This window comes from Eumetopias jubatus, unplaced genomic scaffold, assembly GCF_037043125.1.
Source record: "Eumetopias jubatus isolate StellerSeaLion01/CBP00866 unplaced genomic scaffold, mEumJub1_p1.0 scaffold_4, whole genome shotgun sequence".
Lineage (NCBI taxonomy): Eukaryota > Metazoa > Chordata > Mammalia > Carnivora > Otariidae > Eumetopias > Eumetopias jubatus.
This window is the reverse complement of record NW_028274810.1, coordinates 106,427,010-106,454,972: the sequence shown is the minus strand read 5'-3', so window position 1 is coordinate 106,454,972 and position 27,963 is coordinate 106,427,010. Positions and strand designations below refer to the sequence as shown.

The 27,963-nt window shown below is 52.3% G+C and overlaps 1 protein-coding gene across 4 annotated transcripts; it reads right to left on the bottom strand.

The window, feature by feature from the left end:
- Window positions 1-14: 14 nt before the first annotated feature.
- On the bottom strand, window positions 15-27,580 carry NADK (NAD kinase). Of its 4 annotated transcripts, XM_028108252.2 has the most exons (13): window positions 27,460-27,580; window positions 26,745-26,844; window positions 11,253-11,471; window positions 9,316-9,399; window positions 6,062-6,191; window positions 5,543-5,651; window positions 5,303-5,388; window positions 4,388-4,490; window positions 3,878-4,032; window positions 3,575-3,674; window positions 3,340-3,497; window positions 2,557-2,639; window positions 15-2,126 (listed from the first exon to the last, which is right to left on the bottom strand). In XM_028108252.2, the coding sequence occupies exons 3-13, from the start codon at window positions 11,429-11,431 to the stop codon at window positions 1,775-1,777; spliced, it is 1,539 nt and encodes a 512-aa protein (XP_027964053.2). In that variant the 5' UTR covers window positions 11,432-11,471; window positions 26,745-26,844; window positions 27,460-27,580; the 3' UTR covers window positions 15-1,774. The 4 variants fall into 4 exon arrangements, with proteins under 4 accessions (XP_027964053.2, XP_027964051.2, XP_027964052.2 ...); XM_028108250.2 differs by lacking the exon at window positions 26,745-26,844 and having other exon boundaries at window positions 27,460-27,557; XM_028108251.2 differs by lacking the exons at window positions 26,745-26,844; window positions 27,460-27,580 and adding an exon at window positions 26,338-26,443.
- Between the last annotated feature and the right edge of the window lie 383 nt (window positions 27,581-27,963).

The following is a 27,963-nucleotide window of genomic DNA, read 5'->3' as shown; positions in this document are numbered from 1 at the left end:
GTTGTCAACCAATCCAACTTTTTAAACAAGTCTGTTTATTGAAAGGATCTGAAAATATTGTAATAAGGCTTTCAACAACATCTAACAAATTTTCAAGATATCAACAGTATGAAACATTAAGAATTTACTTCAAAAAATCCAAGGTTTTCTAGATCATTCCAAATCATGCTGCTTTTGGACTTGGTTAATACTTGCTTTTTTGTCTAAACCAGTGACCCAAATCCCAAACGCCACTGTCTTTTGGACCTAAAGCTGGGAGTTTTGGTTCGACCCCCTCTCAGCCCAAGGGATGCGGGGCAGTGAGCCTTGAACCGTGCCCCGCCCCTGGCCGATGGCAACAAGGGCCCACCTCCCTTTCCAACCCCAGGCCATCGGCCAAGCACCACACCGAGGGCCAGAGGCGCTGAAACACGGACATGGGAGACCACGCTCAGGCTGCAGAGCCTGCTCTATGGAGGCCCCTGGCTGAGGGCGGCTGCACGCGTGGCCCCAGAGCCTTTCCATCAGCCCAAGAATGAGGCACGTGACCCTCCACGAGTCAAAGCACAGGCCCGTCCCTGTCACTCCAGAAGTGGGTCCAAGAAAGGGCAGCTTCTGTCCCTTCTGTTCTTGCCAATTCAACAGATTAAAAATGCAGCTCAGAGAAATCAGTTACTCAGAAACAGATGCCCGAGTGTAGGACATCTGTCAGGGAACAATAACCAGGGGCCGAAGCCACGTGCACTGAGCCACGACTCCCACCAGACCACATGGGCTCTGGGTCGTACGTGGCAAGCACATGTGCCCACGCCCCACGCGGCCAGCTGGCCGAGGAACGACCACTGGAATGATGGGAGTTTCCTTGCAAGCCCAAGACCCACAGGGAGAAGAGCAGAACCGACAAAAAACGTCCCCAACCACCTCTTTCCTCACTGACCAATGTGTCCCCGTCTTCTAGTTGCAGTCACAAAGTACCACAGCTTATTAACCGAGAAGCACCCTCTCTCTCCGTGGACCGTCACCCCCACGGTGAGCATGCTGAACAGTGGTCCCAGCAACAGTGCCACACAGAACACGTGTAAACATTGGAGCAAGGCTCCATTTCACAACAGTACAAATCCCGTTCGCTCTGAAATCTTCAAAGTGTGTACAATAAAATCTGTATATAAGCAGTTCAGAAAGCTTAAAATAATCTCTACAAGGTATACACGGGATTTAAAATACCTTCCAGGGTGCAGAGGAGGCCGTCCCTGCTTCATGAGGAATGTGCGTGGGTCTGACCTCCTACCAGGCCACCGCTGGGCTTGCAGGGGCCATAGCGTGGAGCCCTGCCAGCACCTGTCACACCACAGCAGGGCGGGGGGGAGGGGGACCTTGGGACCAAGGCAGGAAGGTGTGCCCGGAGGAGGTGCAGGTGCCGAGCAGGAGGGAGAGGGGACCCATCAGCCAATCAAATAGCAGACTGCTCTCTGCTGAAGCGTCCCCTCCGAGTCCTTTTAGGGGAAAAGGTGCAGGATTTAAGGGGAAAATCGTGGTAGCTAAAGGAAGAGTTTTGACTACAAGACATTTATTTTCAACACGGAAAGACAAATCAATCCATTCTGATCCCCTCTGAATTTCAACAGACTGATTGAAGCACAGGTTGCCTGACAAGGAATCACAAAGCACACATCCAGCTCTGGCGTCCTTGCCCTGGGACCAGGCTCTGAGCGACAGCACAGGCACACAGTGTGGACTTAGGAGGCCCCACCAGCACTCACTTTTCTTATTTAGAAATGCAAAAAAGAAGTCAGATTTAAAATGTTAAAAATGGCTGATCTGGTCGACAAAAGGCAGATTCCCGGCTCTTCCCCTGGTTACAGACAAAAGTGCTGTGACTTCTGACGCCTGACTCGGGGCTCACAGCACACGTGCTCAGGTCAGCCGGCTCCCGGAGGCCAAGTGGGAACGAGGCAGCGGAGCAGCTTTGGGGCTCTGGGGTCCCGAGTGTGGATGGCAGGAGCTCTTCCTCCTCCTCCTCCATGAAGTGCGCCTGCTTCTTCCGCACGTTCCAGTGCAGACACTGCGCCAGGCTCTCAAACCAGTCGCTCACGGGGTCTCGGACGCAGATGGAGGGGAGCGGGTAGCAAGAGGTAGTGATGCTGATGCTGAGGCGGGGGGAGACAAGCACAGCACAGGTGAGCCCACAGCATCAGGCCAAGACCCGTTCCCAGGGGCCATGCCCACCCCAGCCCAGCTGGGGATCATCTCAGTTCTGCTGGTGCCACTTGCTGCACAGCCCGGGGCCCATCTCACCCTAAGGACAGGTGTAGCCGGCAGGGACACCAGGGCAGGCCAAGGTGAGGGGCTGTGGATCTGTCACCGCCGCCCCCCACGTACAGCAGAACATGGGGCAACGGGCTGCCACCTGCATGGGTGACCAGCTGCCCGACAGGCTCGCGTCTCCCCCCGCCCCCCCAGCAGCTCTCAGTCACAGAGCTCTGCCTGTGGGGCCTGCACAAGCCAACCTCAACAGGGGTATGAAGGCAAGCATACCCCTCACACCTACTCCTCGCTCCGGCCCCGAGGCTCACACACCTGTCTCCATGGCAGATCTCCTGTCTCCTTCGTCCATCAAAGGACACCCATACAGTGTTCCTTGCTTCCGGTGACAGCATGATCTGGAGGGGGTCAAGCAGGACAGATGCAGGTTCGTGAGTGCAGCTGAGCACCTTGGACCCCCGCCCTGGGAGGGCAGCACTGGCCAGGAGGACCCTTGAGGGTATCCCTACCACCCACTCTATGCCAAGGCCAGTTCCAGGACATGAAGGCCTTAACTTATGTCTCGCCAAAACCAACCCTAGAAATAAGATAGGCAGGCCATCAGGCCAAGTTGCTGACCATCCACCCAGGGCCAGGGACACCAGCCAGGGGTCTGGCTCCAGCCCTCTCTCCCTGTGACCTGCAGATGTGGCCCTGCCTACCAGGGCTCACAGCCACACCCTGCCTACTGGCCTAGGGTGGACCAAAGCAGGGAGTGCGAGGCAGGCAAAGGACAGAGATGGAGGAGCAGGGCACAGGCCACACGCCAGGACGGACACTGCTCCTCACAGGGTGCCGCTTCACCCTGCCCCCATCCAGTGGGGACTACCCCCACCCCCCAAGGGCCCACAGCCCAGCTGGAGGGGCTGGCCCGGCTCTCAGCGCTGCCCCTGCCGAGCAGACAGACAAGGACGAGCGTGAAGCCCCTTCCAGCACCCAGCCCGGTGGGGCCCACAACCCAGCGGGTGCTGGGGTCACAGCTGGGGGCAAAGGGGGTGGTTAGCATGGCAGGCCCCAGGCAACAGCTTAAAGCAGAAAGGGTACAGGGCGGACTCTGACCTTCAGCTCCACCCCCGCGGGGACCACGATAGGCCGGAATGACAGCGAGTGCGGGCAGATGGGCGTGATCATGATGGCTGGCACGTTGGGGTGGATCATGGAGGCCCCGGCGGCGGCCGCATACGCTGTGCTGCCCGTCGGGGTAGAGACGATCACCCCTGATGGACAGGCCGCAGTGTCACTCTCTGTGGGCTCTGCCCCACCCCCACCCTGCAGACCCCAGGCGCCCACCTACCGTCACCCTGCACCGTGGTGATGAGGTGCCCGTCCAGGTAGACATCCACATTGGACAGATATGAGGAGGGGCCTCTGTCGATCACCACCTCGTTCAGGACCTGGGAGGACAAGGTCACTGCACCCTGGGAGGGGCCACGCAGGGTGCCCTGCGGGAGGGGTTTGCCCCATAGGCACCTACACTGTTCCTGGGCTCTCGGGAAGGTCCTGAGGTCAGGGGGCCCCCACTGGGTCCAGCCCAGAGTCCCTCCACCCTGTGCCTCTTCCTGAGGCCATATGACAGGCAGGGCACACATCCACAGACCTGGTACTGCATGACCTGCTTCCCAACCTCTGCATCCAGGTCCGCAGCCAGCATGCCGTTCTCGCTGATCCCGTTGGGCACCACCATCTTCTTCCCTCTGAGTTCCTTCACGACCCTGACCTTGAGCCGGCTCCGAAGAACAACAGCTGCGTTCCCTGGGAGCCAGCAGGGGTCGTACCCAGGGAGGTTAGCAGGGAAGGGGTGGCAGCACCCTGCAGGAAGCAGACACCCCTGCTCCACCAGGGAGCACCCTTCCTCTCCCAAATTAAGGACAGCACCTCTCGGCCTTCTGTGAAAGCCAATTCACCACTACCAACCAGCACACACAGCAGTTTCAACATGTGACCTCCTCAAACTTCTCAACGTGAAGAAAAAGTGTTCAAAATCTTGCATCTCTGAATCTTGAAACACTTAAATATTGCTCTACACATCATTAAAAACCCCAAAACCAAGTGAGAAGACAATCCCATGTTCAGAACTCCTTGTGAGTTCCAGAACATTCCGACTTACCCTGTATCACCTGAGTAACTTGGGACTGAAAGTTCTCAAAGTTGAAGGGGGTCAGGAAGCCCAGAGAACCCAGATGGAATGCCATGACCGGAGGCACGCTGCCCTATGAGCCAATGAGGCAGGTCAGTCAGCTAGCCAATCCACTCAAAAGCCACCCCAGTTGTCCCCAGCACCGACAGACCCACCCCCCGACTGTCCTTGGGAAGGGACAGGCACATGAGTGCTCGGTCAGTGCTGGGGGTTGAGGGGTGGGCCGGCAGGCTGATTCCAAGTGATCACACGGGAGGCCAGCGAGCAGTCAGGGAGGCCGGGAGGAGCTGATGAAAAACCAGTGGAACAGGACCAGCCAGCCTGCTGACCACGCAGGACAGGAGAGAGCTGGTCAGGGAAGGACGCAAGCCTTCACGCCAGAGCCTCCCGCTTTGTGCAGCGTGAAGGCGGGCTTCGGGGGGTCCCAGCGGGCTCCCAGGCAAACTCCTGCACTCTGGTGCCTCCACAGGCCTCCTGGGTGCCCTGGAGGGTCAGCCTGGAGCCGCCGCCTTCATCCTGCTGTGGGCCCCGTCCCCTCAGCCACGAGGTGCCCGCTTCTCCTCATGGGTGCCATGCGTCTGTGGATCTGCAGCAGCCCCCCAGGACAGTTTCTCCACCACTGCCCCCCTTTTTCCCAGTCACTCTGCTGCCCAGCCCAGGCTCCACGTCAGTAGCACTCCCCGTGAGGACGGAGACCCTAACAAAGCAGATGCACCATTTGGCATTATTTACAAACCTGCTCTATGGCCAATATCAGAGTAAGAAGACCATAGAACTCGGCATCCCCATGGCATAAAGGCATGAGGTACAAGAAGGGATGGAAAACCTCACTGGGAAAGCACCTCCTCACACAGTGCCGAGGCCAGAACCCCCTGAAGACCTCACCTGGAACAGTGAGGATGCGTACAGCAGGGTCCCATCCCCCCCCAGGCATATGATGAAATCGATCTGATTGGAAATGTCATCATAATCTAGAAAACAGAACAAACATAAGAAAAGGTGTCTCGGCAGCCCTTGACGCCATAGGGCACCCTGCCCACGATGGGGCAGGAACGCTAGAAGCTTCTGCCAGGTCCAGGGCAGTGATGCCAACCCGCCGCATGACAGAGCCGATGACAAACTCACCTTCTCTGAAAGTGCAGAACTTCTTCTTCACTGGTCCAAAGTTGTCATCGCTCACTATGGCAGGGTCTTCTAGAACTTTCTTCTCCACATACACAATCATGTTATTCTCCTGGAAGGGAGACAAGCATGTCAGCTCCGCAAGACCCAGTTCAGATCCTGCTGGTCTTCCATGAAGCCTCCTTTTAAGCCGTAGCACTTTATGATGAGGGGAAAAGGGATTCCTTAGTCCTGGCTGTCAGACTGCTTTTGACCTGCTCATGCACAGATTTCTATCCTTCTGGAGGCTGTGTGACCCTCAGTTATGGAAGTCACTTGCCTGAAATTGGCTTCTTGACTTGGTCAGCTCTGAGATCACAAACCCAGAACCTGGCTAGGAGGCCAGCTCCGCGCCTGCCCCTGCCACATGGCCCAGGAGCACATGGAACCCCCCGAGCTCCAGGGTGGAATCCGGCTGACAAAGACACGGTGGGGGTGCAGAGGGGAGTTCTGGGTTGCCACCCCCCAACCTGGTTCACTCGCCTCCATCAGGTACACACAGAGCTCCTTGAAGGGCTGCAGCAAGCTGGCATCCCGGATCTTCTTGATGACAAGAACACTTTTTGGGGACTTGTTCCACGTCAACCGCTGGCTGGCAGGGTCCTGGATATGCCTGTGAGGGCAAAGGAGCATTCACACCAGGAGCACGCTTTCCCTTGAGAGGACAGGCACACCACAACCTCGGAGGCATGTCTCTCAGGCCCTGGACCGTGTGCTAGCCCCAATAAAAACATCCAAAACCATGACACAAACCACCAATATAAGAGGCGTGGTGTCTGACGTCATCTAGTTACTGAGCATCACTCACCCTTTCCAGGTGTTTCTACAAGGGGAGGGGTCACTCACAACACCCTCTGTGAGCTTCATCATCTGCCCAGGTCACATGCGTGGCTCATGAGTAGGTACGGCTGCTTTGGTCACAGTGTTTCAGTCACACCTTGCTAACAACGGGAGTGTAGGGCACACCAGCCCCCGAACTCTCCCAACTGTGCTCATTTGCACTATAAACTTAATTTCTGCAACCTCAAAACTGAAAGCAAAACTATCCTAAAGTGACTTCTGAAAGGCTATATAAAACAACTATGGCAACAAAGGTCCCTAAAATTAAAAATCAAGCAAATCTTACTGAATCTTTTCACCGTTTACAAGATCCTCTTGGCCAATCACCTATTTAAAACAAAAAGTCCTGAGGATCACCTTTAGCAGCAAGGAGGCCGGACGTGAGGAGCCTGGCTCCTCACTAAACTGGCTGGCTGAGTTCGGCTGTTCAGGGCCCCAGGGGCGGTGACACATCCCAGCCACAAAGGAATCCGAGCTGGGCCGTGGAACCGGCTTGGCCCCATGGGCAGAGCTATCAGGTCTTGGTCAGGTGAAGGGGTGTGCACTCTCCAAACTTCGTCACTCTGCTTGGCCGTGGGCCTCAGAAGCAGCATGGATGGCTCATGGACCTTTGCCCGGGTCGAAGCCCCTTTGCGCTGACCCAGGAGGGCATGGCCTGTGGCCCTTCTGGCCGTCAGACTCAGCAGACTCAGCTGTGCCCAGCCAAAGCCACCACAATGTGTCCTGCACAGGCCTGGGTGCCAATTGTGATCAGCCTCCTGCTGGGTCACCTACAAGGTGGGGATGCCGACTTTCCCTAGCACACAGGTTGTGGGTGCCGGACGGGAGAGCGAGGACGCCTGAGAGCTAGCAGGTGACCAATCTGAGCCACTGCCTAGTAAGCCAAAGGCAATCACACGCTGGCAATTCCACACATTTAGACATAAAACACACACGCGTTCATGGTGAAATTTCAGACAATAAATTAGGAAGTTAAAGTTCTTTGTGATCTCTATCATATCTTACTTTTGAACATTAGAAAAGACGTTAGGTTAGACATACAGAGCCCCGCCCCGGCCAGGTGCAGCGCTGGATGGGGGGCAGGTACAAGGTGGAGAAAAAGAGCCCTGTCCCCCAGAGACGGCAGCCCCACCAGACAGTGCTGGGCACATGAGCTAGAAAGGGCAGACAAAGCTGCTCATTCCTCAGCTCCAACCTGCAGCCCCAGGGACACTTCAGGGGCATTGGCCCCTCTGCTTGGAGCACCCCACCTGAAGCACCCCAGCCCTAGTGAACCCACACCCCCCTCCCTCATACAGCGACTGTGGCTCAGCTGCGAGGACATGATGGCTAATCAAGGCTAGACAGCGAGAGGCCATTTGTGGTGGCACTTAGGCCAAGTAGAATGACAAGGAGAGAATAGCTCTGCCAAGACCAGGAAGCCCAGGGAGGGGCCCTTAGGCAGGGCCAGGCTGGGCCAGAGCAAACAGGAAGGCATGGGGCACGGGAGAGGGCAGGGCTCGGGTATGGGGGCGCCTGGGTGGGCCAGGTTACCAATGTGGCTGCTGAGCAGGGCAGGCTGTGGGGTACTAGAGGGGCTGCGTCTGGACAGGGCCTGCCCCTGGTGCAGTAACCAGCAGCGCAGACAGCACGTGGAACCAGCAGAGACACTAGGACTTCATTCCTGCGCCAGGCCCAGCCCCCTGCGCCCCTAAGAAGCAGGGCAGCCATGTCACTGGGTTTCATAGTCACAGACGTCCCAGTTTGTACAGCAATTGCCTGGGCCGCCTGGAGGTGGCAGCACTGTGCTGACGGCCTGGAACCTGTTCAGACAGGCCGTGACCTGCGGCCTGGGGTCCCCACTGCTGGGGCCGCCTCAGAGAGAGCAAGGACCCCCAGGCAGTCAGTTGAGGAAGCACACCGGAGCCCGCGGCCCTCACTGCTGTGCAAAATGTGGGACCCCCACAGCGTGCCCTGAAGGAGAGGACCCTGTGGGGGCTCCTCGAAAGGCCTAGACTGCAGGGAGGGTGGGGAGCTCGGCACGAGATGCCAGGCACAAGGCTCAGGGTGGGATGGAATTCTGGACTGTTTAACAGAAAGCGCCAACATCAAGTAAGTGATGTCAGTGTGTTTTCCTAAGACATAAAGCACACCCAGAGCACCGCACGGAGCCCTTTACAGAGCTCCCACCTCTCTGGAACCACCTAGTGACTCTTCGGACGGGAGAAGCGGAGAGTCACTGAGAGTCCAGAGAAATAACCCTGATCATTTAGTTTTTACAGTTTCTCATCCAGGCACTGCATGGCCCCCAAAGATGCACTGGGGGTCTGGTAGCACTTGTAACAGCCGCACCTGCAAGGAGGGGTGTCTCTCAAAAGTAAAAGCAGGCTTTCAAAATAGCCAAATGATGTCTCTGTATTTTAAGAATAATTAAAGGAGGACGCATGGGTGGCTCAGTCAGTTAAGCGTCTGTCTGCCTTTGGCTCAGGTCCTGGGATCAAGTCCTGCGTCGGGCTCCCTGCTCAGTGGGGAGCCTGCTTTTCCCTCTCCCTCTGGTGCTCCCCCTGCTTGTGCTCTCTCCCTTTCTCAATAAATAAATAAATAAATAAATGAAAATAATAATTAAAGGAGAAGCAAGTCTGAACCACCCAGCGTATTGTGTGAAATACACTGGTTTCCTCCTAGACTTTTTACTGTAAAAACAAAACTAACTCTAAAGATGGTGCCTGGCCCAACCCCCATCTGCTTTCTGGAGAGCAGTGAGCCCCGTGCTCGCTGGAGCCGGTGGAGATGCCCTGTGGCTTCTGCTGACTTGAAAAGTGAACTTCTCACCCCGAGTCGGAACATTCCACAGCACCGCGATCCCACAACAGCACACATGCCCAAGGAGCGCCCCCCCCACCACCCCCAGCACTCACATGATGGTCTGGGGGTTCTGCAGCACACAGGCCTTTGGTCCAAACGTGGTCACCGGGCATGGCCCATGCAGAGAGCGAGTCCTCCTGTGGGGAGAGGGGACACAGCGGGTGAGCAGACCTAGGTACAGACTGTTAGACCCTCAGAAAGGCTTTTAATCGTAATAACCTTCCGTCCATCATCGGCCCAGGACCCACGTGACGGCCCCAGGAGACCCCGCCCTGGCCCACAGAGCTACACCACCCACTGTGCAGCATCAGCAATTAGAGAGAGTTCCTTAGAGAAAGGACCCCAAACCGGGCAGGTGCCCAGGCCCCACCCCAAAAAAAGCGAAGACCACCTCTGGGGACAGGCCTGGAAATCTGAATCTGAGCAGTCTCTCTGATCAAGTCTGTCTGGGGATCAGTCCCCTGGCTTATACTTGGGAATTAAGACCTTAGAGACCAACCCTAAATTACCTAGATGAAAATTCTAACAAAACTGCTCATGCTGAGTTGCAGAGTCACTAAAAAAGATAGTACTTCAATGACCCAACTTCTCCAATAACTGAAAAGTGACTCAGCCATAACTGAATCACCAAATGAAGGGGCTGTGGCCAGCGCATGCTGCGGGGCCACCACCACCTGGCTGCCCTGTCCCCCTCCCTGTCCGTGAGGGCCCAACGCCCGCTCTGGCCCATGCTCGCGGGAGCGCCGAGGACACCCCCACAGTGACAGGGTTATGGGATGTGTCCAACCCCAACAGCCTCACCGTCCCTTTCTGCACCCAAAGATGGCCAAATGGAGCTGACTTCATCTTCAACTGTCTCGTGGTGTCAAGAAAATCTTCAAATTCAACGCAGACCAAAGAGACTTTCTAGCTGTCTTACAGAGGGCAACAGACCGAGAGAGAGCCCGGGGTCGGGTTAAAGACCGCACCTCACGGCCCCGCGAGTGCCCAGAGGAGGGGCGGCTCCCAGCGGGCCTCAGCAGCAGGCACGCACGGTTAGCGCTCGGCGCTCAAGGACCGCTGTGACCGGGCACACGCCTGTCTTCTTCCTCCGCCAGCGCCCCCCGCGGAGGCTCCCTCCGGCCTGCTGTCACCACACCACGTTCCACAGCCTCGGAACCAGAAAGGGCCTGTGCCGAACCCCCAGAACCCGCAAGCAGAAGCGGTGCTGCCGGGAGCACGGAGCCCCTGCTCGGCGGCGGCCAGAGGCAGACCCCGGAAACTCCGGCCCCCAGCCCCCGGCCGTGGCCACTGTTCCCCGCCGTGCGCCTTAGAGCTTTCCACACAGAAAACTGCCCCCACCCCGTCCCCGCTCCGCCCTCCACCACTGAGAGAGGTACACGCTTTTTACTGAAAACTTCCCCTTGCGTTTGAGAGACGTGAGCCCTGCTTGAGAAGCGGGGCCGGCTCTGGCAGCTTCTACCCAAAACTCACTGCAGTTACTGTTCCAGAAGCCAGGGCAGCGTCGACAGGTGCCATCACAACGCTGCCCGGCAGGCCGCTGCGTGGGCAGCTCTAAGCGCTGTTACTCAAGCGCATTGTGCAAGCACACGCACTGCGGGTCGCGGCAGAGGGCAGGCCGGGTCGGGGGAGGGTGCTTGCCCAACACCCCTGCGGCCACACTCAGCCCTCCGCCAGCCCCGTCACCGCGTGGGCCCCGCTGACGTGCCTTCAGGCACCACCCACACACCTCAAACACCAAAAGTTAGAGTGGGCACTGGCTGAGGAGAGAAAAGGAAAATCACCCTGCGCTGGTACCATCTGGGGAGACGTGCCAGGCGGGGTCTGTCCTGTGCTCCCGGGACTCGGCCCCACCCCACCGTCTGGACACACACGGTATGAGTCAGTATTTACACACACCAGTACCAAGGCCTTAAAAGAACCCTTGGTCGCAGTTTGGAGCAGTCGGAGCGTGCAGGTGAGGGTGGTGCTCGGAGGAGGGCTTTCGTACCTGAACTCTTTGGTGCTCGCCAGGGCGGGCGAGGCAGACAGGCTGCGGGACTTGGCCCGCCCCCGGATGGGGTGGTTGGGCGCCCAGTCCTCGTCCCCGTGGCACGCGGAGCAGCGGTACGAGGCCGAATCTGCACTCACTGCCTTACTCATGTTGGCCTTCTCTTGTTCCGTTTCCATAGTTGTTAAACGAGGACTTCGATCAGAAAAACACTGACGCCTTAATTTAATAAAATAAATAAAGTAAATGAATATGCATGCAGAAAATAACATATATACACATACACGCACCATTCCATCAGGGGACAAAAATGGCTTAAGTCCCATTTGCCAAAGGACTTGAGAACAGTCTCTTTCTATCCCAAAGATATTTAAGAACTCAGGAACCTACCTGTGGTTTCTAGTGAATCTAGAAGAGCTAACAGTCAAAGAGTAAGAAAGAACTAGCAGGCTGGAGCTATGGCGTTTCTCCCACAGATAAGGCCAGGGGCCAGCTAGAGAAGAAGTCACAAGTGGGGATACAGCACATTACTGTGGAAGGAATCACATGGGGCTGTGCAGTGTTAAACGCCCCTCGGAGACACACACTGGACTCCAGCCCTGCGAACGAGCCAATAAAACATTTCCCAAAACTGACCTATTTTAGCCTCAAAGAAAACTTCAATTTCCAAACACTAGTGAAGGTAGAGAACCTTACCTTCCGACCGCAGTACAATAAAACCAGGAAAAGACAAAAAAGTAGGAACAAAGAAGACAATCCTGCAACCACCTGGGAACGTCTGAACTTCCTCCTAAGCAACTTATGGCTCAAAATGGATATCAAACCAACATATAACACATCGAAACGACCAGGATAAAGTAAACACAAAGCAAAGTCTATGCGGCCCCATTAAGGTGCGCTGAAGTTTTTGAGCATGAAGAGAAACGAGCCGAGATTCCTATAAAGCTAGAAAAGGAATAAAATAAGTCTAAGAAAGGCAGAAGCGGTGACAGAGGCAGAAATCAGTACACTGAACAATGGAAAAAGAAGGGCAGAGTTTGACAAAAGCCAGTGTAGATCAAAACAGGGAATCCTCCAAGGACAGGAAGGGTGGGCTACCACAGGGTCACGGCGAGGGTGCCTGCAGCTTTGGAGCCCACCCGGACCTGCCCAAGGGGGAGAGCAGGCAGGGCAGGCTTCTCGCAGAGGAAGACCCCCACCCAGGGCAGGGGTGAGAAGGCGGCACCCCAGGTGGAACCAGCAGGGTAACCTGCCGCACAACCCACGCTGCAGGGACAAGCCAAGCAAACAAGGTCACCCCAAAAGAGACCGTAACACACATGGTAAGGCCAAAAGTTCTCCCAGAGGGGTGAGCGCGTGTCAGAGGATGGCACTGCAGGAGGTGAACGGAAGGGAAGCTCAGAGATCAGACAAGCCTGGGCCTCGGTGTTAAGGTGAAAGGTGATGGCGCCCCTGCACCCCTACCCTGGCCGCACCTGACAAGTACCAGAGGAGCTTCAGAGAGTAATGCCCACACCCAGACTGAAGGCATCAGTAGTTTTATGAGCTCCCAGGTGGGGGCGCCCAGGCAGCTCAGTGGGTTAAGCATCTGCCTTCGGCTCAGGTCATGATCCCAGGGTCCTGGGATTGAGCCCCACATCGGGCTCCCTGCTCAGCGGGAGGCCTGCTTCTCCCTCTCCCTCTGCTGCTCCCCCTGCTTGTGCTCTCTCACTCGCTCTCAAATAAGATCTTTAAAAAAAAAAAAAAACACAAAAACTCCCCAGGTGATTCTAAATTTTAGCTAGAGTTGACACCACCACCCTAGTGGATCAATACCCAAACATGAAAAAATCTTTAATAAAACCCCAAACCTACAAGAACATACTGATATAACCACTCCTATTCAATCCTGTACTGGAGGCCATAGCCAGTGTTAACAGGCAGGAAAATGAAGTAAAAGGCATAAGGATGGAAAAAGAACTGGTAAAATTGTACTGTCATGGGCTCCTGGCTGGCTCAGCTGGTGGAGTGTGTGACTTTTAATCTTGGGGTTGTGAGTTCAAGCCCCACATTGGGTGTAGAGATTACTTAAAAAAATTGTACTGTCAGATGACATGGTCTTCTATATGGAAAATCTTAAGGAATCTACAAAAAAGTGACTCTGTCCAATTAAGTGAGTTTATTACCAAGGTTACAGGAGACAGTTGGTTAAGCGGCCGACTCTTGGTTTCAGCTCAGGTCATCATCTTGGGTTCCTGGGGTTGAGCCCTCGTTGGGCTCCATGCTCAGCAGGGAGTCTGCTTGTGGATGCTCTCCCTCTACCTCTGCCCCTCCCCCCCATTCGTGCACACTCTAAAATAAATAGATGAGTACTAAAAAAAATAAAAATGCCATTTACAATAACACTGAAATAAAAGCTACATAGGGATATAGTTGACAAAAGTAGAGAACCTAATTCAAGTTATAAAATAAGTAGCGTACAGCAATGTGACTCTAGGTAATAATAATGGAGCATATATTTGAACATTCCTAAGAGAAGAGTTTAAAAGTTATCATCATAAGAAAACAATTTGTAGGGGCGCCTGGGTGGCTCAGTCAGTTAAGGGTCTGCCTTCAGCTCAGGTCATGGTCCCAGGGTCCTGGGGTCGAGCCCCGCATCGGGCTCCCTGCTCCGCGGGAAGCCTGCTTCTCCCTCTCCCACTCCCCCTGCTTGTGTTCCCTCTCTCACTGTGTCTGTCAAATAAATAAATAAAATCGTTATAAATAAATACATAAATAAATAAATAAATAAATAAAATCTTAAAGAAAGAAAAGAAAACAATTTGTCACTCCATGTGGTGATGGATGTTAACCAGATCCATTTTACTGGTCATTTCCCAATACATACCCATCAAATCATTACACTGTACACCTGAAACTAGAAGGGCATATATCAATGACATCTCACTAATAGGAAATAGCACAAAACCTGTACGCTGACAACTAGAAACGCTGCTGACAGAAATGAGGAAGCAAAGAAATGGAGACAAAGGCACATTCCCAGATCAGAGAAGCTGATATTGTTAGATCTCAGCTCCCAAACTGATTTAGACTCTCCACAATTCCTACCTACAAAACCCCAGAAGACTCTTCTCCAGAAAATGATGAACTGGGGCACCTGGGCGGCTCAGTAGGTTAAGCATCCAACTCTTTTCTTTTTTTAATTTTTAAAATTTATTTGGGGGGGGAGCACAGCGAGAGGGGCAGAGGGAGAGGGAGAGAGAATCCCAAGCAGACTCCATGCTGTGAAGTATGGACACTGCATAGCCTCAAGTGTCCAACTCTCGACTTCAGCTCAGGTCGTGTCTCGAGGTTGGGAGAGAGCCCTGCATCGGGCTCCACGCTCAGTGTGGAGTCTGCTTGAGAATCTCTCTGCCTCTGTACCTCCCCCCACCCCATGCTCTCTCTCCAAGAAAAAAAAAAAGGACAAACTGATTCTAGAACTCATGGAAATGTGGACAACCTAGGCCGAGGATAGTTAAAAAAAACTGAAAAAGAACGAAGTAAGACTCACACTTCCTGACTTCATGATCTATAGTTAAGCTACAGGAACCAGACAGCATGACACTGACACTGACACACAGATGAAGGAAACAGAACAGATTCCAAAATGATGCCCTCACACAGGTACAATCAACGGATTTTTTAAAAAATTTATTTGTAATTAAGTGAACTATACACCCAACGTGGCGCTCAAATTCACAACCCTGAGTTCAAGAGTCACAGGCTTTTCCAATGGAGCCAGCCAGGCGCCCCTCAATCAATGGATCTTCAACAGAGAAGCCAAGGTGATTCAACAGAGAGAGGATCATCTTTTCTTCAAGTCATTCTTTTTCTTTTTTTAAAGATTATTTATTTATTTATTTGACAGAGAGAGAGAGAGACACAGCGAGAGCAGGAACACAAGCAGGGGGAGCGGCAGAGGGAGAAGCAGGCTTCCCACCGAGCAGGGAGCCCGATGCGGGGCTCGATCCCAGGATCCCGGGATCATGACCTGAGCCAAAGGCAGACGCCCAATGACTGAGCCACCCAGGCGCCCTCTTCAAGTAATTCTACAAAAACTTGACAGCCATGTCTAAAAGAATAAAGTTAAACTCTTTCTTCACACCAAATATAGGCGTATCTCAGTTTATAGCACGTGGCTTTATTGTGCTTTACACACATTACATTTTTTACAAATTGAAAGTCTGTGGCCACCCTGCACCAAGCACATCTACATTTTTCCACCAGCATTTGCTGACTTTGTATCTCTGTGTCACATTGTGGTAATTGTTGCAATACTTCAAAGTTTTTCACTATTATATTTGTTATGGTGACCTGTGATCAGTGATCTTTGAGATCACAATTATAATTGTTTTGGGGCACCAGTACCCTGTGCCCATTTAGGATAGCAAACTTAACAGGGAAGTGCTGTGTGTGCTCTGTTCCACTGACCAGCAGGGCCCGTCTCTCCCCTTCCTCAGGCCTCCCTATTCCCCGAGACACAACAGTACTGAAATTGGGCCAATCAATACCCTTACAACGGCCTCTAAGTGTTCAAGTGAAAGGAAGAGTCACCCATCTCTCTCTCTATTTATTCTTTCTTTTTCTTTCTTCTTCCTTCCTTTTTCTTTCTTTCTTTTTTCTTTTTCTTTTTCTTTTTCTCTCTCTCTCTCCTCTTTCTCTCTCTCTTTCTTTCTTTCTTGTAAAGTAGGCTCCATGCCCAATGTGAGGCCTAAACTCAAGAGTCACGCAGTCTATTGACTGAGCCAGCCAGCCAGGCACTCCACACACTTCTCACTTTAAATCAAAGCTAGAGGGCGCCTGGGTGGCTCAGTTGGTTAAGTGACTGCCTTTGGCTCAGGTCATGATCCTGGAGTCCCGGGATCGAGTCCCACATCGGGCTCCCTGCTCAGCAGGGAGTCTGCCTCTCCCTCTGACCCTCTTCCCTCTCGTGCTATCTCTCATTCTCTCTCTCTCAAATAAATAAAATCTTAAAAAAAAAAAAGTACAAGGTGGAGAAGCGAGTGCTGATGTAGAAGCGGTGTCAAGTTCTCCAGAAGATCTAGCTGAGATCATTAATGAAGGTGGCTGTGCTTAACAGATTTTCGATGTAGACAAAGCAGCCTTACTTTGGGAGAAGATGCCATCTAGGACTGTCATAGCTAGAGAGAAGTCAATGCCTGGCTTCAAAGCTTCCAAGGATAGGCTGACTCTCTTGTCAAGGGCTAACGCAGCTGGTGACTTGAGGTTGAAGCCAATGCTCACTGACTATTGAGAAAATCCAAGTACCCTTAAGAATTATGCTAAAAGTACTCTGCCTGCACTCCAGAAATGGAACAACAAAGCCAGGATGACAGTCATCTGCTTACAATGTGGCGGACTGAATTTTTAAAAAACGATTATTTATTTGAGAGAGAGAGGGAGCAAGCATGCATGCTAGTGTGTGTGGTGGGGGCAGAAGGAGAGAGAATAGAGAATCTCAAGCCGACTCCACACTGAGCACAGAGCCCAATGTGGGGCTCAATCCCACGACCCTGAGATCATGACCTGAGCTGAAACCAAGAGTTGGACGCTTAACCGACTGAGCCACCCAGGTGCCCCAGCTGACTGAATGTTTTAAGCCCACTGCTGGGACTTACTGCTCAGAAAAAGAAAAAAAAATTCCTTTCAAAACATTACTACTCACTGACAGTGCACCTACTCATCCAAGAGCCCTGATGGAGATGTACAAGATTAATGTTGTTATGTGTGCTAACACAACATCCACTCTGCAGCCCACAGGTCAAGGATTAATTTCAACTTTCAAGTCTTACTATTAAGAAATACATTTTGTAAGGTTATGGCTGCCACAGATAGTGCTTCTTCCTCTGATGGATCTGAGCAAAGTAAACTGCAAACCTCTGGAAAGGATTCACCATCTAGACGCCATTAAGAACATTCATGACTCATAGGAAGAGGTCAAAACATCAACATGAACAGGAGGTTGGAAGAAGTAGACTCCCACCCTCACGGACACCTCTGAGGGGGTCAGGACTTCAGGGGAGGAAGTCACTGCAGATGTGGAAACAGCGAGAGCGCTAGAATCAGAAGTAGCCCCTGAAGATGGGACTGGATCGCTTCAATCTCAGGATAAAACTTTAAGGAGTTGCTCCTTACGGAGGAGCAGAGAACGGGGCTTCTTGAGGTGGAACCTACTTCCGGTGCAGATGCTGTGAAGACTGTTGAAACGACAACAGATTTAGATCACCACATAAACTGCGTTGATAAAGCAGCGGCCGGGTGTGAGAGGACTGACTCCAGTTTTGAAAGAACTTGTCCTGTGGGTAAAATGTGATCAAACAGCATCGCCTGCTACAGAGAAATCGTTTGTGAAAGAGTTAATGAGGCAAATTTCATTAGTGTCTTATTTTAGGAAATCACCATGGCCACCCTAGCCTCCAGCAACCACTACCCTGGTAAGTTGGGAGCCATCCCTGCTGCTCACATGATAGTTAGCATTTTTTAGCAATAAAGTAAGCATCTCTCTCTCTCTCTCTCCTCTCTCTCCACGCTGGGCTCACTACCGTGAGATCAAGACCTGAGCTGAGATCAAGAGTCAAGACACTTGGGTGCGCCTGGGTGGCTCAGCTGGTTAAACATCCAACTCTTGGTTTTGGCTCAGGTCAACTCAGGGTTGTGAGATTGAGCCCTGTGTCGAGTTCTATGCTCAGCAGGATGTCTGCCTAAGATTTTCTCTGCCCCCCACCCCTGTGCTCTAAAATAAATAATCTTTAGGGCGCCTGGGTGGCTCAGCTGGTTAAGCATCTGCCGTCAGCTCGGGTCATGATCCTGGGGTCCTAGGATCGAGCGCTACATTGGGCTCTCAGCTCAGCGGGGAGTCTGCTTCTCCCTCTCCCTCTGCTTTCTCTCACGTGCACTCTTTCTAATAAATAAGTTTTTAAAAACAGATTTATTTATTTGACAGAGAGGGAGAAAGAGCACAAGCAGGGGGAGCAGAGGCAGAGGGAGAAGCAGGCTCCCCGCTGAGCAGGGAGCCTGACGCTGTCTCCATCCCAGGGCCCTGGGACCATAACCTGAGTTGCAGGCAGACGCTTAACTGACTGAGCCACCCAGGTGCTCCCAAAGCATGCAATTTTTTGATCTCGGGATCATGAGTTCAAGCTTCACACTAGGCGTAGAACTTACGTAAAAAAATAAAATGTTTTAAAAAAACACAAAGAATGAGATTTTGCCATCTGTGACAACATGGATGGAGCTAGAAGGTATTATGCTAAGTGGAATAAGTCAGAAAGACAAATACCATATGATTTCACTTCTATGTGGAATCTAAAAAAAAAAAACCACCAAACGTTTATTTATTTATTTTAAAAAAGATTTATTGGGGCACCCTCTGTCCCTTCCCCCCTGCTCCTTCTCTCTGTCTGTCTCAAATAAATATTTATTTGAGAGAGAGAGAGAGAAGCAGACTCCCCGCTGAGCAGGGAGCCCAATCTGGGGCTCGATCCCAGGACCCTGAGATCATGACCTGAGCCGAAGGCAGACTCTTAACTGACTGAACCACCCAGATGCCCCAAAAAACCAAATACAGAGGACAAATTGGGGTTGCTGGAGGGGAGGGGGATGGGGGATGGGCAAAATAGGTAAAGTGGATTAAGAGGTACAAACTTCCAGTTATAAATAAGTCAGGGATGAAAAAGTATAGCATAGGAAATAAAATTAATAATACTGTAATAGGGTCGCCTGGGTGTCCCAGCTGGTTACGTGTCTGCCTTGGGCTCGGGCCATGATCCCAGGGTCCTGGGGTTGAGCCCCACATCGGGCTCCCTGCTCAGCGGGGAGCATGCTCCTCCCTCTCCCTGCTGCTCCCCCTGCTTGTGTGTGTGTGTGCTCTCCCTCTCTCTCTGACAAGTAAATACATAAATATCTTTTAAAAAATAAATATATCTATATAAAAAAGTAATAGTGTAATAATGTTGTATGGTTACAGACGGTGACTACAGTTACCTTGGTGAACACCGAGTAATCTACAGAAACTGTGCAATCAATGTTGTACACCTGAAATTGATATAACACTGTATGCCAACTATGAGAGAAAAACTCTCTAAAGGTCTGACATACAAGAGAAACTATTTTAGATTTCTTTCTAAGTCAACATGACTGTACATAAACTTCGTTCAAACCCAAAGCCTGATTTATGGCCCCCCACGCAAGCACTGTACATCTGCTTTGTGAATGAGTAGCCTAAAGGAAAATCATCTTGTCTTTGAGGTATCAGTCAACACCCCTACTCCCTGCATTCCTTTATGACAAAACTCCTAATTCCTGCCTATATGCTAATCTATAATCTTTTGAGCTTTTACAAGATGTAAAAAGTATATTACACTGTAAAAACCATTCATTTCCTGGAGTGTGAAAACGTGTTTCCAGGGCAACTGTCCTAACTTGAGCTCGAATAAAACTCTCTTTTTTACTTTTAGAGACTTTTTTTTTAAGATTTTATTTATTTATTTGAGAGAGAGAGAATGAGAGAGAGAGAGCCCGAGAGGGAAGAGGGTCAGAGGGAGAAGCAGACTCCCTGCCGAGCAGGGAGCCCGATGCGGGGACTCGATCCCGAGACTCCAGGATCATGACCTGAGCCGAAGGCAGTCGCTTAACCAACTGAGCCACCCAGGCACCCTAGAGAATTTTTTTTTTAAAGATTCGTTTTATCTGAGAAAGAGAGTGTGCACGTGCGCAAACATGGGGGGAGGGGCAGAGGGAAAGAGAAAATCTCAAACAGACTCCCCGGTGAGGGCAGAGCCTGACGTGGGACTTGATCTCACAACCCTGAGTTCATAACCTTAGCCGAAATCAAGAGTCAAACTTATTTAACCGACTGAGCCATCCAGGCGCTCCTACTTTTAAAGACTCTAAAAAGTTTGTTCACTTTGTGTTGACAGCTATACGTCAATTAAAACAAGCAAACACACATACCTAACATTCTTTACTAACAGAACCTCAGCAAAGAAGGGTAAAAACTTCAGTTCTGAGCTGTGACCAAGAGGTCTTGCAGCAGCCTCACCCTGCCATTCTGAGAAGTAAAACCAACCAACTCCTCTCCTCTAATATGTAGAATCAGGGCAAGGCTACCTGAAATGCCCCACTCTGCATGGGACTTAGAGCAACTTACTGCCAAGAAAGGACAAAAGAGGCACTTAAATTAAAGGAGTCAATTAGGCAAGTTGTAACAATGCAATCTTTTTTTTTTTTAAGATTTTATTTATTTATTTGACAGAGAGACAGTAAAAGCAGGAACACCAGCAGGGGAGTGGGAGAGGGAGAAGCAGGCTTCCTGTGGAGGAGGGAGCCCGATGTGGGGCTCGATCCCAGGACCCCGGGATCATGACCTGAGCTGCAGGCAGATGCTTAACGACTGAGCCACCCAGGCGCCCCAACAATGCAATCATTAAAAGGAAATAATCACCAATGTTGGAGCCAATGATGTCTGAGAAAAAAGGCAGGGTGACCAATGATGTATAAGCCATGACCCAAACACGGGTGAACGTGGACAGATGTGTAACGGCCACGGCTCAACAAGGGAAGTGCGTCCAGGATATACGGCCCCTTCTGCACACGCACTGCCCTCTCTCTGTCCAAGAACGGAGAAGCCGAAGCAGGACTGCCTGCGGGAATATGGACACTTACCCAAAACCAGGATGACTGGCTAGAAGCAGAAATACATCCTGCAGAGCCAGGGCCCATGGCAAGGTCCAGCGCCCACCTTGCCAGGCGCTGTCCAAGCGCTCACCTCGTATCACCTGCCTCGTGCTCACAATGAGACACATGGGGTGTCTAGGACACAGAAGCCCAGGGTCACACAGCTAGGACAGGGCAGGGCTGGCATCTGGGCCAATGCTCCTAAGCCCCTGCGCAAGGCCACAGTACACAGACAAGAGGACCCAACCAAGCAGGGAGGCCACCCAACATGCAGGGCATGGTCGGCTAAGCCGCACTTCAACCAGGCCCAGATCACCTTCAGCCAGCTCCTCACCTGTCCCTGGGAAAAGTGAAGACAAACTACTCTATAGTAAAATATATAGGTGATGCTGTCTCAGCTTCCACTCACTGCTTAAGAATTCTACTACACTGAGTCTTGGGACAATATTTTGTACCCAACAAATGCTGTCCACTTAAACTTATACAGGGATGTATGTCAATTATTTGTCAATAAAACTGGGGCAAGAAAAGTGAACTTCAACCCGAACTTCACACCTTAAACAAAAATTAACTAAAAACAAATCAAAATGGATTATGTCAAGTGTAAAACACAATCTATAAAACTTTTATTAGAAAACGTAGGAGCTGGCGCCTGGGTGGCTCAGATGGTTAAGCGTCTGCCTTCGGCTCAGGTCATGATCCCGGGGTCCTGGGATCGAGTCCCGCATCGGGCTCCCTGCTCCTTGGGAGCCTGCTTCTCCCTCTGCCTCTCTCTCTCTCTCATGAATAAATAAATAAAAAGTTAAAAAAAAAAAAAGTAGGAGCAGGGTGCCCGGCTGGCTCGGTCGGTGGAGCATATGACTCTTGGTCTTGGGGCTGTAAGTTTAAGCCCCACGATGGGTGGAGAGGTTACTTAAAAATAAAATCTTAAAAAAAAAAAAAAAGAAAGAAAGAAAGAAAAAGGAGAAAGTTTTTAGAACCCAGGACTAGAGAGAATTTTTTATACATGATGCATACAGTCCATAAAAGGTAAAAAAAAAAAAAAAAATCAATACACTGGACTTCATTAAAAGAAGCTTGCTCTGTGGAAGACTCTGTGAAGAGAATAAAAACAAGCTGCAGAGTGGGAGAAAATATTTGCAAACGAGATATCCAACAAAGGTTTTCTATCTAGAATATGCAAAGAAATCTCAAAAACAAAAGTAAAAAAACAAATAATCCAATTAGAAAATGGGCAAAAACGATGAACAAACCAGAGGATGCACACATGGTAAAAAACCATGGGAAGCTCCACGCCATCGGCCACAGGAAATACAAATTCAAACAACAGTATCACTACACCTTTCAGGATGGCTAAGACAACCGAAAGCCAGACAGCAGAGAAACCATCACTCACACGCTGCTGCAACATGAACGGTACAGCCTGGAAGTTGGGCAGTTTCTTATAAAATCTTAAAAAAGAGAAGTACAGAACCCAGCAACTGCAAGGTGGCATCTATCTCAGAGTAATAAAAATATATGTCCACATAAAAGCTGCACATGAGTGTTCACGACAGCTTTATGTGCAATAGCCGAAGACTGCAGCTGGCCGCCGCCCCAATGCCTCCCTGCCGCTTAAACCGACCCTGGTCTGTCCACACAGTAAAATACAACTGGGCAACACACGGGAGCGGGCTGTTGATGCCTGCAGCAGTTCGGATAGATGTCAGGGGCGTTATACGGGGTGAAAAAAGCCAATGTCAAACGGTCACAAACTGAATGATCCCATATACATTCTCAAGATGGTAAAATCATACAGGTCGGGCATGAGTGGGGCATCCTTGGCATGACGGAGTGGTTCTGAGTCCCGACTGTGGTTGTGGGTACATCAGTGTATAAATGGATAAAACTGCAGAGAATCAGATACACATAAATACTGGTGAAATCTAAATAAGGAGTGTAGGGTAGTTAACGACAGTTTTCTTTTTTTTTAACGACAGTTTTCCAATGCTAATTTCCTGGTTATAAAAACTACTGCACTATGGGTGTGTAAAATAAAGGGGGGGGTTACAAGGGTCTCTCTGGACTATTTCTTTTTTTTTTTTTAAGATTTTATTTATTTATTTATTTGAGAGAGAGAGAATGAGAGATAGCACGAGAGGGAAGAGAGTCACAGGGAGAAGCAGACTCCCTGCCGAGCAGGGAGCCCAATGTGGGACTCGATCCCGGGACTCCAGGATCATGACCTGAGCCGAAGGCAGTCGCTTAACCAACTGAGCCACCCAGGTGCCCTCTCTCTGGACTATTTCACTTCCTGTGAATCTCTAATTATTTCAAAACAATAAAAAAAGGAATAAACCTATCAAAATCACAAAAGGCAAATGTATTTAAAAATCTTCTATTACTCATGGGGCACCTGGGTGTCTCAGTCGTTAAGCGTCTACCTTCCTCTCAGGTCATGATCCCGGGGTCCTGGGATCGAGCCCCGCAGCAGGCTCCCTGCTCAGCGAGGGGCCTGCTTCTCCCTCTCCCGCTCCCCTCTCGTGTTCCCTCTCTCGCTGTGTCTCTGTCAGGTAAATAAATAAAATCTTTAAAAAAAATAATAAAAATTTTCTATTACTCATTATCTAGAAGCTGTTAATATTTACTTGCAAAGACTAATGTGATGACAAGCTTGTTCCGGTATGTTAACTGTTTGAGAAGGATGAAATTCGAATTCCATCCAAATTCATGCACATTCCTGACAGCACGAATCTGATTTATTTTTTATTATTTTTTTTAAGTTTCATTTTTAGGGGTGCCTGGGTGGCTCAGTCAGTTGGGCATCTGACCCTGGGTTTCGGCTCAGGTCATGATCTCGTGGTTGCGGATCGAGCCCTGCGTCAGGCTCTGCACTCCGTGCAGAGTCTGCCTCAGATTCTCTCTCCCTCTCTTTCTCTAATAAATAAACAAAACCTTAAAACAAAAAAAGTTTAATTTTTAAGTCATCTCTGCGCCCAACATGGGGCTCGAACTCATAATCCTGAGATCAAGAGTGGCACGCTCCACCGAAGGAGCCAGGCAAGCGCCACAGCACAAATCTAATTTTATTTTTTTAAGTTTTTAAGATTTTATTTATTTATTAGAGAGAGAACATGAGAGGGGGGGAGGGTCAGAGGGAGAAGCAGACTCCCTGCTGAGCAGGGAGACCAACTCGGGACTCCATCCTGTGACTCCAGGGTCATGACCTGAGCAGAAGGCAGTCGCCCAACCAAATGAGCCACCCTGACGCCCTAATTTTATTTATTTTTATTTTTATTTTTTTAAAGATTTTTTTTATTTGACAGAGAGAGACACAGCGAGAGAGGGAACACAAGCAGGGGGAGAGAGACAGGGAGAAGCAGGCTTCCCGCGGAGCAGAGAGCCCGATGCGGGGCTCAATCCCAGGACCCTGGGATCATGACCTGAGCCAAAGGCAGACGCTTAACGACTGAGCCACCCAGGCACCCTAATTTTAAAAAACAACTTTGGCATTGGGAAATTTTATTAGGAAAATAGTGCTGGGCAGCAATGTTTCCTAGAACTCACACATGGTGGGGAGGGGACACGCTGAGATGGCATCCAGCAAAGAAGTCAGACACACGCCCACAGACAGATGTGACACCCATGACATCCAGTGAGAGCTCTCAACTGTATTTGTGGAAAATACTGAATGATGGGCTCCCTGCTCCGCGGGAAGCCTGCTTCTCCCTCTCCCACTCCCCCTGCTTGTGTTCCCTGTCTCCCGGTATCTTTGTCAAATAAATAAATAAAATCTTAAAAAAAAAAAAGAAAAGAAAGAAAATACTGAATGAAAAAGGACAGCTTATTTGGTGACAGAAATAGGAAATGCCGAACCTCACTAGTTGACACTGAGGTGGAAAACAAGTCCCTCTAAAATCGCCCTTCCCTTCTCCATCGATAGTACCCAATGCTGGCAAGGTTGTGATAAAACTGGGCATCCACACTGGCAGTGTGTGAACCAAGGAAGACCTTTTGGAAAGTTCTCTGGTAACATGAGCCAGGAGCCTGACCTGTAACCCCATAAACTGAATAGGATCTGAGACCTGAAGGGGGCTGTTCTAGAGAGGCGGTGGCACCCTTCCTTGGGCAGACAAGGAAGACCAGGGTCTGTGCAGCTCTGAATAAAGCCAGGCACTGTCATCGTGCACTGAAATAAAGTTCTCAGACCACAATCTGAGTGGCTGTGCATTAGACTCAGGAGCCTGGCAATCATGGGTCTGGAGGTACTGCAAATGGCCAGCCACCAGCACAAACAGAAATGAAGTCGTGGAGTTACCAGCTGACCCGTACTAACCCAGGAGGGGCGAAAGCAGCGGAGTGCCTGTCACTCGGTGTAAACGGCCGCAGTGAGGCTGCTGGAGGAGGCCGCCCTCAGGTGCACCCTCCCTTTGCACACTGCCTCTCCTGCTTCCTGAAGCTCCCTTGGCTGTTGTAATATCCATGCTTACAGAAAAGCCCTGTGATTTGAAGGAATAAAGATGTGGGGCCATCAACTCCTATTAAAAAAACACCTGCCTCTTCATTCATCATACCTTTTCTCAAGCGGTAAACAACAGCACCGACTGTTGTTTCCCCGTGTAGCGGGGTGCCAGTTGCCGGGCCAGCGTCTGGGAGACCCTCCACCAGCATGTCAGAACCCCGCGGGGCTCTGTGCTAGCAGCGCAGACCTACCCACAAGTTAAACACAAAAAACCCGGAACCATCACGAGGGCTCCCCTCCAGCTGCAGCCACTGTGTGCCTACTGCACTGGCACCTGCCCCTGTCCTCAAGTCGCCCGGTGGCGAGGGCAAAGGTCACAGTGAGGGAAGGACTCGGTGCGCCCAATGACAACAGGGCCCCGGGATTCCGGGGAACGAGTCCTTGAAGGGCGTCATCCCGAAAGATGGAAAATAACTCCCTTCTAAAAGGCAGGGCATACTCCCAAAACGAATGCCTAAGTCTTCCATGTGAGGCAGAGTTGCGCCCCAAGACGGGAAAGGAAAAGTAACCTGTTACTCAAAATCAAAGCCCAGGGCATCCGTTTGCTCGGAGCGGCCCCGGCCCGAGACCCCCGCGGGCCCCGGCTGCGGGTCGCCGGGCGGGTGTCTGGCGCCCAGAGCGGCGCGCCCTCCGACGACACAGGGCGCGACAAGGCGACCCCGACCTGCCCCCGAGGGCCCGACCCTCCAGACTGCCCGCCAACCCGCGGACTCGGGAGGCGGCCGTCGCGGGCGAGGTCGGCGGTCGCGCCCCCAGGCCCACACCCGGGCGGCGGACAGGGCCGCCCCGGCCCACGACCCCGCACCCCCAGACCCCCAGGCCGCCCCTTGACCCCGGGCGGCGGCTACCGCGGGCGGAGGGCTGGGCCGACCGGCCGCGCGCACTCACCGTTCGCTGCCCCGGGCGCCTGCGGGGCCGTCCCCTCTCCGGGCCGAGCCCGCGGGCCACGCCACCCCGCTGCCGCTCGCCGTCGCTAGCCGGCCCCCGGCGCCGCGGCCGCCCCCCGCCCCATGGCCGCCCCCCGCCCCACGGCCGCCAGGACCACGGCGCCGGCCCGCCGAGCAGCAATGCAGCCAGTGCGCACGCGCGCCCCGCCCCGCGCATGCGCCCCGCCCCACGCATGCGCCCCGCCCGCGCGCCCCGCGCACGTGGGTCGTCCAGCAAGGACCTGGGGTCCCGGCTGGGGGCTGCGACCCAGGGGTCGGTGGGGCTGGGGCGGGAGGCTCGCGGTGGGCCATCGGCTGCCCCGACTCCGACGGCGGCCGCCTTGAAGAAGAACCTTGGTCCCCACTTACCCCGCCGCGTTGCAAGCACGTCCGCTCGCGCCCCTTGCCCCTGCCCCCTTGTCGCTCCCGCTCCCCTCCACCGCGGGCCGGGTGGGCTGGCTGCGGACCCCTGCGAGTGGTGACAGCACCCGCTTAGGATTCCATAACTGACGGGGTGTGAATCTACTTAGAAGGCACATGTTTGGGGAACCAAAACTGGTTGCGAGCAGCTGCGACAGCCGGACCCCTCCCTGCTGGTACAGAGGGAGGGGGCGGCCGGGGCGGGGCCACCAAGGGCCTCTCCCACCCCAAGCCCCCTGGCGGGGCCCTGCACACCACCTGGACTACAGGGGCTGTAGGCCCGGGATGTCAAAGGGGGCCCCTCCAGGGTGACCTGCTAGCACCGTCGTCCCCCACCCCTCTCACCATCACCACCGGAGGACCCAGAGAGGAGAGAGGAAGGGGACCTAGTTACCCACTTGGTAGCTTCTGGTGGAGCTGCAGGCCTCCCCCAGGGCACCCAGAAGTCAAGTGTCCCAACAGTGTGCCAGGCTCCTGGGACTCGTCTGTGAATAAGGGGTCCCCGTAGAGGAAGCCGGGAGAGTGCCCTGTTCGGTTCTTGGTAATCTGCCTGGCTTCCCAAGTGCCCACCGTTATTCCCTGTGTAAGCGCAGGTCTCCCACACCTTGTGTCGTGTGGAGCCCTTTGCAGCAGCGTGGCCGCCAGGTTTCCCCTGCCCCCATACCTGCGGTGGTCAGGCTCCTCTGGTGGGGTCTCCCGGCCCTACGTGCAGAGACTCCAAACTCAGATGGGCACAAAACAGGACATGTCTCACTACTGGCCTGGGACCACTGGGCAGTGGGGTCATCAAGTGTAAGTAGGAAGGGGGGCAAGGGTGTCAGGAATTGGGGGGATTTCTCAAGCTCTGTAACTTCCCCATCTGGTTATTTTGGAAATCCAACCACTTCCCTAAAGTGACAGCCAGCCACACCCACAGAAGAAGCCTTTTGAGCTGTGTATTTTGGATATGATCATTAACAGAATAGTAACACTTGATCCAGCACTTACTATGTTCTAGGCACGGGGCTAGGCCTCCCAAGAACCTTCTAGAGCCGGACGTTTATAGAGAAGGCACGAAGGAAGGAGAGCCAGCAGCCTAGTAACTAGCCAAGGTCACACAGCAGGGCCCTTCCTGTGTCCCTCTCTAAAGGGAAGTTGTGCAGGAGCCCGTAGTAATGGAAAGCCTCTG